Raw genomic sequence first — 11507 nt, forward strand, 5'->3', positions numbered from 1 at the left:
GTGTATCTTTAAGGTTCGCAGACCAGGGATAGAAGTTCCCCACCTCCAGGGTACATTCCAGATGAGCTCCATCAGGGTGTCCGAAATGGATCCTTTACAAGCATCAACAGCGAAGGGGAATTTATTCCTGAAAGCATGGACCAAGTAAACCTTCTTTCATTTTTTTTTTTTTTTTAAATTAAAATTAAATTACTAAAAATAACAGCAGTTATTTAGTTATGTAGCATCTCGAGAGTGCTACATCATAAAGTAGAGGTTAATTCATTATCATTAGGTTGGTAGGCCATGAAAGAAAGGTCACAAGACTGTTTACGGGGGGAGACGGGGGAACAAATCTCAATCTTGCTGAAATGGGAAACAGCTGAAAGCATGCTCGGGGAGTTGTAAGGTAGCCATCCAAAAATGCAAAGAAAAAAGTAAATACTTTGCAAGGATGAGAGGGGGAATATACAGAGGTGACGGTACATGCGTGCTGGAGCGTGTCTCAGACTTCAATGTGGAGTCAGTAGATAAGTGTATTTATATTGGCCAAATCCACCTGGTTGGCGCTTAACATGAAAAATGAATTGGATTCTGGAAACTACCTCTTCAATCTGTAAAAAGTATAACATTAAAATGTAATTATCTTGAAGTGTGCACAAAGGACAAACTGTAAGGATATTATTATAGGCCTACAATAGTAACAAGATCATCAGCTCGCCGAATGAGTTCTCTTCTCATACTAGTAAAATAACCCAGTAATGATGCAGCAATTTCTGCCCTTTTCCTTCTGGTTTAGATGCTTGATCCTTTGTCCCTCAGCAGCCCTGAAAACTCTGGTTCTGGCAGCTGCCCGTCCCTCGACAGCCCTTTAGATGGGTAAGGCTCAAATTCCAGAAGAGGGGGGAAAAACACTAAAAAGTCAGACACAGGCCGTTTTTTTCCCAGCTTTCCTGTTGGTCCTGCTTTCAGTGCACTCCTTTACCAATCAGGGGTTAGTAGGATAGCGGAGTCTTCGAATTGTTAAGACAAACGTTTCCTGACTCATCTCGTCAGTTATTACTTGCAAGTTACAAAGGTGTCTCAATGCCAGGGGGCGACTGCACCAAGACATAATAATCATCATCATTTATTTAGAACGATCCAACATATTCCGTAGCGCAGTACAATAGGGCTGGAGGATGAAAAATGTAAAATTGCAAACATTAACATACATTGTTACAGTAGGTAAGGAAGGGCCTGCCCCAAGGAGCTTACACTCTATAAGGAAGGGGAAACATAAGGCACAGGGGGATAACCTTTTACCCAAGACCAATAACAGCAGCGAACGGCTCTGGTGAAATGTCCAAGAGTTTGAGGAAGTTAATTCAGTTGCACAACAGACAGCCCCCCCCCTCCCAGCAGGCAGACCCCCCCCCCCTCCCAGCAGGCAGACCCCCCCCCCCTCCCAGCAGGCAGACCCCCCCCTCCTCCCAGCAGGCAGACCCCCCCCCCTCCTCCCTGCAGGCAGACCCCCCCCCCTCCCAGCAGGCAGACCCCCCCCCCTCCCAGCAGGCAGACCCCCCCCCCTCCCAGCAGGCAGACCTCCCCCCCCTCCCAGCAGGCAGACCCCCCCCCCCCTCCCAGCAGGCAGACCCCCCCCCCCCTACCAGCAGGCAGACCCCCCCCCTCCCAACAGGCAGACCCCCCCCCCCCCTCCCAGCAGGCAGACCCCCCCCCTCCCAGCAGGCAGACCCCCCCCTCCCAGCAGGCAGACCACCCCCCCCCCTCCCAGCAGGCAGACCCCCCCCCCCCTCCCAGCAGGCAGACCCTCCCCCCCTCCCAGCAGGCAGACCCTCCCCCCCTCCCAGCAGGCAGATCCCTCCCCCCCTCCCAGCAGGCAGATCCCCCCCCCCTCCCAGCAGGCAGATCCCCCCCCCCCTCCCAGCAGGCAGATCCCCCCCCCCCTCCCAGCAGGCAGATCCCCCCCCCCCTCCCTGCAGGCAGATCCCCCCCCCCCCCTCCCAGCAGGCAGATCCCCCCCCCCCCTCCCAGCAGGCAGATTCCCCCCCCCCCTCCCAGCAGGCAGATCCCCCCCCCCCTCCCAGCAGGCAGACCCCCCCCCCCCCCTCCCAGCAGGCAGATCCCCCCCCCCCTCCCAGCAGGCAGATCCCCCCCCCCCCTCCCAGCAGGCAGATCCCCCCCCCCCTCCCAGCAGGCAGATCCCCCCCCCCCTCCCAGCAGGCAGATCCCCCCCCCCCTCCCAGCAGGCAGATCCCCCCCCCCTCCCAGCAGGCAGATCCCCCCCCCCCTCCCAGCAGGCAGATCCCCCCCCCCCCCTCCCAGCAGGCAGATCCCCCCCCCCCCCCTCCCAGCAGGCAGATCCCCCCCCCCCCCCTCCCAGCAGGCAGATCCCCCCCCCCTCCCAGCAGGCAGATCCCCCCCCCCCTCCCAGCAGGCAGATCCCCCCCCCTCCCAGCAGGCAGATCCCCCCCCCCTCCCAGCAGGCAGATCCCCCCCCCCCCCCCTCCCAGCAGGCAGACCCCCCCCCCCCCCTCCCAGCAGGCAGACCCCCCCCACTCCCAGCAGGCAGACCCCCCCTCCCAGCAGACATGCATGGGGGGGGGAGGAGGGGCTGACATACCCTGTGTGTCTTTTAAAGTTCTCGCTTCCTCATGATGTTAACCCTGTTTATGCTGGCTTAGTGGACCGGAGGATTTATGGCGCATTGGGGAAACTCTTAGGACGCAGACTGGTGTGATGTCCCAGAGTTATTTTAGAATATTTTATTTTGCTGAATTATGCAGTCTTTTAGTGCTGATTTTTTTTTTTGGCTTCCTAGAGAGAGCTATCCAAAGTCCCGGATGCCCAGAGCTCAAAGCTACCCAGATAATTACCAGGAGTTTTCAGGTAAGGAGTATTGGAAGGTTGTCGTGCAGTGTTTGGTATTGTTGGGATGCCACCTGTCACCCGATGTTATCCAGCTCCTGCAGTACAGGCAGTCCTCGGTTATCCGACACAATGCGTTACTCAAAATGGCGTTGGATAGCGAAACGTTGTAAAGCAAAACATTTTCCTATAGGAACACTGTTTAAATGAAAGGTTCCGTTCCTGAAGGCATTTTTAACACTAAAATACACAAAATATTTTATGCAGGCAATAAGATATGCAGCACACACATAAATTATATAGTGTATATACTGTATTATATTTATTATATAGTATAATATAATAGTATTATGGTTGGCCCATCCTTTAGCTTCTTTGCATACCCAGTTAATCAACCCCACACTGATGAGACCCATTAAGGTCGAAACAGCTTAAGGTGGTTTTCTGGGTATGCACCTTAACCCTGGCTGTGCTCAAAGCTGTGACCATGCAGCAAGCTTAAGCCTATAGGGAACCATGTTAAAAATGGTTTTTGAAGCAAAAAGTGGCACTGTGTGCTCATTTGCATGTCATTTCCCAGAATCCCTTGCTGCAGTGGAAGTGCTGTGTGCTGGGTGATAATGGGGAAAAGCGGGGTTGCAGACCTGCCTAAGACATGCAGATGAGCATACAGTTGTATTTACATTTATATATATATATACATATATATATATATACACACACACAAGCTCTTACGACGCTTTGCAACGTTGTTTGTATGTGTATACACACACATACACTAAACAACGTTGCAAAGTGTCGTAAGAGCGTTGGATAAGCCGTTTTGGCGTTGTAAAAATGAATATAGGTATGCATTGCATAGCGTTGGATAAGCCATTCGTTGTAAAACGAAGCGTTGTAAAACGAGGACTGCTTGTACAGTGTTTAACGCTGGCTGTAAGGAAAGTCTTTGCCTAGTGACTTACTTTATGTAGCTTATGTTGAGGCCATAGTGAACAAAAGCTCAGCCCAGTTAAAGGTTAATGAAGATGTTAGAGTATAAACTGCGATGCAATGGGGAATAAATCATTACAGGAAAATAAGAAAATATTGTTTTGTCAAAACAAAAAACTTTTGAAAGGACAGGATATTTGTAAAAAATAAAAAGGAATGTAATTGTGCAGCTGCAAGTAGCAAAATGTTTGTTTTTCTCGTTCAAGTTACCTCTAATTTCCCTTTTTCACTTTGGTCACATGTCTCATTGAAATGATTGCACAATCATAGGCTGTATTATTTTATTTATGAAATATTTTACCAGGAAGAATACATTGAGTTACCTCTCGTTTTCAATTATGTCCTGGGTACAGAGTTATGATGACAAATAATACATGGTTACAAATACATAGTTACATTAAGTGAACAGGGTATACATTATATACAAGACATGGCATGCACAGTTATATTAGGCGTAGGTAACAGTTACAGACCAGATTAAAATGTGAGACCGCTTTATTTTTGAAAGAACTTAGACTGGTGGCGGCTGTGAGAGTCTCCAGTACATTGTTCCACTTGTGGGGTGCACGGTAAGAGAAGGAGGAGCGGCCGGATACTTTGAGCCTAGGGAACATGAACAGGCATTATGATTTAAAGCTGTTTGAGCCGACTAATACTGTTATAATAAAGTAAGATTTAAAGCGTTCATGAACACAGAAATTGTAGACGTATGTAACATTGCAAGTGGTTGCTCGACTTAATAGGGACTAGTTCAGGGGTGACCAACTCCAGTCCTCAAGGGCTACCAACAGGTCAGCTTTTCATGATATCAGTGCTTCAGCACAAGTGGCTACATCAGTGGACTGGAGTTGGCCATCCCTGAACTGGGTCTTAAGTTGTGGTTTAGGTACTTTTTGTTTTGAGTGTGCATTGTTTTGTCTTCATGCATTAAAATATCTGATTTCCCCGACCCTCTCAGAATATGACATTCCTGTGTTTGAGAAGTTTGGAAAAGGTGGGACTTATCCACGGAGATATCACGTTTCATATCATCATCAGGATTACAGCGACGGTGAGAGACGGGCAGCTTAGTATAATTATGAGAACTTCCTGTAAGCCGCTTTTCTTTGCCAGACTGTCAGCTGAACACAACTGCCGCCCATTTATTAATGCTATAGGTGCAGCCTCTTTCTAATGTTACCGCGGAAATGATATTATAAACGGTGCATTGCCAAATATCTGCCACGTTTAGTTAACATGGGCCACTTTTACTGATCTGCGTGCAAGAATTGTGACGCACGGACAAGAATATTTATTTATTTATTTATTTATAAAATGTTTTACCAGGAAGTAATACATTGAGAGTTACGTCTCGTTTTCAAGTATGTCCTGGGCATAGTTCATATGACAAATAGTACATGGTTACAAATAGTTACATAAATGAACAGGGTATACATTATATATAATACATTGCATGCACAGTTAGAGAAGATGTATATTATAGGCGTATGTAACAATTACAGACCAGATTAAAATGTGAGACAGCCTTAGTTTTGAAAGAACTTAAACTGGTGGTGGATGTGAGAGTCTCTGGTAGGTTGTTCCAGTTTTGGGGTGCACGGTAAGAGGAGGAGCGGCCTGATACTTTGTTGAGCCTTGGGACCATGAACAGTCCAAGAATAGAACTAAGCAATGTGTTGGTCATGTTTTATTTCCAGACTATAAAGCTATGAAAAAGCTAGGTGCCTAAATGTGTTCCACAGTTCATGTTAAATTTGTTTATTGCTAAACTAAAGATAAACGCCTCTTGCAATTCTGCATAGGACTAAATGGAACAGTTGACAGTGATAGGTGATGGATGTATATTGTTTTTTCTAAGCAAATAAAAGTATTGTGAAGTAGTTTTTTGAGTTTGGAAATGTTGAATTAATTTAACTTACACTTGGCATCTGGTGTGTGTGTTTTTTTGTTTGTTTGTTTTTTAATGTATATGCTGCATGTAGGACGTAAAACCTTCCCAAGAGCCAGAAGAACCCAGGGGAACAGCTTCCGGTCTACGGTCAGTTTCAGTCCTACTGATCACACACTGAACACCAGCATTGGGAGCAACGTCTTCACCCCAGAGTACGAAGACAACCGCTTGAGGAGGAGGGGCAGCGACATAGACAACCCCACCCTGACCGTCATGGACATCAGCCCACCCAGCCGCTGTAAGTGGCCTGTCTGAGATCTCTGCCGTCCAGTGTGAACACCAGGGTTACTCAAATGGTGCTCTCTGGTGGGCGCCCCGTTGTCCGGAGGTGGGCGCCCCCGGGTGCAAACATCTTTGTAGCCATGTTATTCCTGACGATTGTTTGGTACGTGGTATTGGATAGACATGAAATAAAAAATGGAGGCTGTTGCAAGTGGGCTTTCAAGACCTCGCAAGTCTGGGGCTTGCAAACCTACGCACAGGGCCCGGTATAAGACCATGCTCACTCGCATCTATTTACTAATTCATTCTTTATTTTTAGTAACCTTGTGTGGCTTGTCGCTTAGGGCAAGTGTCAGAAATACTGGTGTAAGTCTTTTCATGGTACTACTATATGGTGACACTGCGCAACCCAGAGACACAATATATATATCTATATACATAGATCTATATAGATATATAGACTAAGGTGCCAGGGAATAAGCACATATAGAGAAACATCGATAGTGGACAGAGGCCACAAAAGTCCCATTAACTTGCACTCAGTCAAAATTAGAGAGGAAGTGTAAGTATAGAGATACAAATATCCACAAACAAGCCTGAACCTTATCTGCAGTATATTGAATTGAACCCAGTATACGGGTGATTAGGGGCACGCCATAACTTAATTAAAGAAAACAATAACATGTTGATAATCAGAAACAAAAATACGTCGCAAAATATGAGTAATATTATATAGTGAATAGACATACAAAATAAACCGAATGAAATCCCCAGAGCTGGGACGACTATAGAAGTACAGTATCTACGAAAATGGCTACAGTCTAAGGGTAAGTAGGTAGCCCTAAACCATAGATAAGTGAACACCCATAAATGTGCGTAGTTACATGAGAGCACTTGTATTGACTATAAGAGGGTAGACGGTACAGAGTAATAGCTTTGTATCTAAAGCCCTCACTGGCTTATATCAATAATGATAGTATTGACACCACAGATGCATGTGCAGAGTAACAGTAAGGCCTGTAATATAGTGCGCCGCGCGTGGCAATGATACTGGCCTGTGTGAGCCTGACGTTGTTGTAGTTGAGACGCGCACAGCCGTGAGCGTTGGTGCGGCAGATCTTAGGAAATACAGAAATTTGTATTTTCGCGGTGTTGCTGCGGCACGTGACACTGTGAGCCAATCACAGTGCAGGCCTAACGCTGTGACGTCATAACCATGCCTCCTAGCCGCGCGCATCACCGCCTGCCCTATAGACACTAAACACGCGCAACGCAGTGCGCTCGCCAGCACGTACTTTATTACAGGCCTAACACTATGATACTAGGATCATTCTAAAGTGTAGTAACTGTAGATCCTAGTATATTTGAATGTGTCATGCGGTAGTATGGAACTATGATAGGGTCACATATATACCAAAAAGATTAGTCCTTCCTATAGTATCCATCAGTGCAAGTCCATGATGGTAAAAGGGCAGGCAGATAATAGAAAATATCGATACAATGTCTCAGGTGTTCAGTTTACAGCCGCCAGTCGTCCCACGCGTTTCGCGTGACAAGTCTTTGTATTTTTGCTTCTGAGAGTATTAATAAAATGTTATTGTTTTCTTTTAATATGATGAGGGGTGGGGCGAGCAGGGAGGGAAGGCAGTGGGGCGCAGTGGGGAAAAATTGCGCTCCCCTAGGTTAGATCAGGGTTGCGCAAAGTTTCTGAGCTGCGCCCCCCTGCCTGGCAGCCCCAGTGCTCGCACCCCTCTCCCAAGGACCCGTTGTCAAATGACGCTGCGGGTTATGTGACGTCACGTGACCCCGCAGCTCCATTTGACGCGCGTTGCCCAGGCGACACATCACAGTACACCGCTCCGTCATTTGACGTCGCTGAAGAGCCGGCAGAAAGCAGGTAAGGGCGTTAGAGGCCTCCGGCATTTCATTTAAATGCCTTTAGGAAGAGCGCAGGGCCTCTGTAACCGCCGCACGCCCCCTAGAGAATCTTGCGCCCACCAGTTTGCCCACCCGGGTTAGATGATTGCTGATAGTGCCTGATAGTATATTAAAGAGTAAGCTCGTATCAGAGTAAAGAAGTAGATCAGCACTTGACACCAACTTGTAAAAGGCAAATGCATGAATAATGTTCATACATTAGAGTTCATCACTTGTCATGATAACCAATGGGGATCTGTAGATGCCAGAACCGTTCACTTTTTATACCTTATGTTCCATGTATTTGTGCCTGAAACATGATTATAGGCAAGTGTGTGATTCTGGGGGGAGGGGAATTGCTGCACAAAAGGTTTTGATAAATCCGTGGTTGTATTCCACAATACATGTGCCCTTAAGTTATTTACAGTAAACTCTTATTACATTTTCAGCCCCCCGTGCTCCATCCAACTGGAGGCTCGGAAAGCTGCTTGGGCAGGGGGCCTTTGGCAGAGTATACCTGTGCTATGATGCAGATACTGGACGAGAACTGGCGGTTAAACAAGTTCAGTTTGACCCAGACAGCCCAGAGACCAGCAAGGTGAGCCTCCCGATAAGGCGTTTACTTGGAGAAGTTCACTTCATGTCTGTGCTAATGCTGTTTTAGGCATGCACATTCTGTTCAAGATGTAAATACATCCACTCATTTTTGTAAACACACTCTAAAGGTGCACATCTAGTGAATTGCAACATTTATAAAAGTTGGAAATTTCATTCAAGGAAGGTATCTAAAAATAAACAACTCTGGGTCAAATTGAACATCTATCCAACGCCCTTTCATTCAGCACCACTGCTATAAGTGTGGGAGGGAAGGGGGGCTGCAATACGTTCCTCCCACTCACTTTGTGTGCTGTTTTTCCCTCTTATCTTTGTTCCCAGTCCTACTTTCTGTTCCTTCGCGTTATTGTACATTGATTAGGCAGATTTTCCTCCTCCTAATTTGATTAACTTGGGATTTATGTGCCATTGTCAGGGTTGCACATACTTTTTGGCCGCCCATAACACATCACAGACCTTATGTTCTACTTCACGGCCGGTGACATAGGCTTTGTAAGGGATGCTGCTCCCAGTAACCAGAGCTTAACCCGCAAACTGCACTGTAATGCAATGCAATCTAATGACTGACGGGAAACGTCATCTGCCTGTGCCCGCCGTTGCATTTATGTCTATGTAGTTTTATTTATGTAGCACCATTAATGTGCATAGCGCTTCACAGCAGTAATACACCGGGCATAATAATATAAAATAACAAATACAAATAACACACAAAGAAAGGGAAGAAGTGCTTCAGACATACAAGTAACATTAGGAAAATGAGTCTCTGCCCCGAAGAGCTTACAATCTATGTGGTAAGTAGGAAAAACGTACAGAGACAGTAGGACAGTAAGTGCGTAAGCAAGGGGTCAAGGTTTATGTATGAGGTGTATAGTATCAGCCACAGAGCTACTCGTATGCTTCGTTAAGGAGGTGGGTTTAAATATAGGTCTTAAAGGTGGAGATATGGGGTGCTAGTCGGATATTGAGGGGAAGGGAATTCCAGAGGTGTGGGGCAATCGGTGGGAGAGGGCTTTAAACACAAAGGGGTAGAGAGAAAACATCGTTGAGCAGAACGCAAGTGTTAGGGTGATGTATAGCGAGAAATTAGGGCTGAGATGTAAGGAGGGGCATTTATATGCCATGAGCTTTTACTGTCGCCAGGTAACATCCAGTTCCTGTTTGAGCCAACTGGTTAAAGAATCGCATTCCTAATTCTTCTCTTGCGACTTCCAGGAGGTGAATGCTCTGGAGTGCGAGATTCAGCTGCTGAAAAACCTGCTGCACGAGCGCATTGTTCAGTATTACGGCTGCTTGAGAGACTCTCAGGAAAGGACCCTCTCCATATTTATGGAATACATGCCGGGGGTAAGGTCCGCTCTTTCTGTACAGTCTTCGTGTCCGGAAACCAGCACGTAGCTGCCATTATTATTGTATTTCTGGTATCGTGCTCAAATCCGGAGAGTAATTCCGATATCTGTGACCTCCTCTTACATTTTAAGCTTTATGGGGTAATTCTTCTTTTTTGTGCCTGGTGCTTTTGTGCTTGTTTTATGTAATAATTTCTCGGCATTGTAAACATAACTACAATTTCAATTTGAAAGCTCTGTAAACATGTTTGCCGACGGCCTAAAATAATATTTAGGGTGTTCTCAAGAGAGGAGGAACAATCTTTGTTTGATAATAGTTCCCCATTTTCAGTGATCGATGTTTAAATAACTCTGCATTCTTTAATGTTCTCTCACCCTTTTTAGCGCAATAACTTAAAATGAACCTTTTTTTTTTTTTTTTTAATAATTCTCTGTTTCTGGTCTGTAGGGATCTATAAAGGACCAGTTAAAGGCCTACGGAGCACTTACGGAAAATGTCACCCGGAAATACACCCGGCAGATCCTCGAGGGTGTTCACTATTTGCACAGTAACATGATTGTACATCGAGATATTAAAGGTTTGTTCTAATCAAAGTCTCTTATATATTACGGTTGAAGATAAGGCTTTGCCTATAGTGCCGCCGACTGTGACACGATGGGTGACGTCGCCACCGGCGAAAGTTATGTTTCGCCGGTTGGCGGCACCGCGGGATTCCCGCAATTTGATTTGTTCAAGGGCTGTCACGTGACGCGACGGCCCTTGAAAAACCAAATTTTGCCGGCGGCGGGTTTTGGCGATGGTGATGTCGCTTGTCGCCATTGCGTCCACTATAAGCGCACGCGGCAGCGCTTTTGTTTTCGGGCGAATTCGCATCGCCGGCACTATAAGCGCAGCCTTAAGAGTACACGGTTTCACAGTTCGTTATAACATTTTTTATTTTTTTTTTGATCATCGTTTTGTTGATGCATCTTTCACAGTGGTTAATTCAGTATATAATCGCCTTTCCTACTGTTCGGGTGCCCGCTGCTTTAAGCATTGGCAATACTTTTTAATCTTTAAAGAGACAACCATGGAAGAGTTCAAAAAGACAGAGATCAATGTGTGAGCTAGTCTTGTTACAGCAGAGACTTGGCACATTGTCTGTGGATGTATCACGTGGCGACTTCAGCTTTACGCCGTTTTTATCATTGTGACTGCTCTGCAAAAAACGAATGTAATTCCCAATACAGAGATTTCTGTCTCACAGGAGCAAATATTCTGCGTGACTCTTCGGGCAACGTGAAGTTGGGAGATTTTGGTGCCAGCAAGCGGCTGCAGACAATCTGCCTCTCTGGAACGGGGATGAAGTCAGTCACTGGGACCCCTTACTGGATGAGTCCGGAAGTTATCAGCGGGGAAGGCTATGGCAGAAAAGCAGACATCTGGTAAGTCAGAAGTCAAATAAAAGAATCCAGTCACCAGATATGAATAGTCGACACAATTTGGTAGACCTAGCGTTTTTGAAGTACGTACGTGGGTATGGACACCTGCCTTTCACCATTATCACCCAGCATACAGTGCTTCCACTGCAGCAAGGGATTCTGGGAAATATTAATGATTTTCTTATTGGTCCAAG

General features: G+C 46.3%; 1 protein-coding gene across 1 annotated transcript in view; it reads left to right on the forward strand.

Moving 5' to 3' along the window:
* The window catches only part of MAP3K2 (mitogen-activated protein kinase kinase kinase 2), a 41988-nt gene that overhangs the window by 19331 nt on the left and 11150 nt on the right, over window positions 1–11507 (forward strand). Inside the window, exons 8-16 of the mRNA XM_075609734.1 lie at window positions 14–144; window positions 779–858; window positions 2801–2868; window positions 4799–4891; window positions 5823–6029; window positions 8380–8528; window positions 9758–9889; window positions 10340–10469; window positions 11139–11316. Coding sequence (XP_075465849.1) covers window positions 14–144; window positions 779–858; window positions 2801–2868; window positions 4799–4891; window positions 5823–6029; window positions 8380–8528; window positions 9758–9889; window positions 10340–10469; window positions 11139–11316 — 1168 coding nt within the window. The remainder of the gene's footprint in view (window positions 1–13; window positions 145–778; window positions 859–2800; window positions 2869–4798; window positions 4892–5822; window positions 6030–8379; window positions 8529–9757; window positions 9890–10339; window positions 10470–11138; window positions 11317–11507) is intronic.

Source organism: Ascaphus truei, chromosome 7 (genome assembly GCF_040206685.1).
Source record: "Ascaphus truei isolate aAscTru1 chromosome 7, aAscTru1.hap1, whole genome shotgun sequence".
Lineage (NCBI taxonomy): Eukaryota > Metazoa > Chordata > Amphibia > Anura > Ascaphidae > Ascaphus > Ascaphus truei.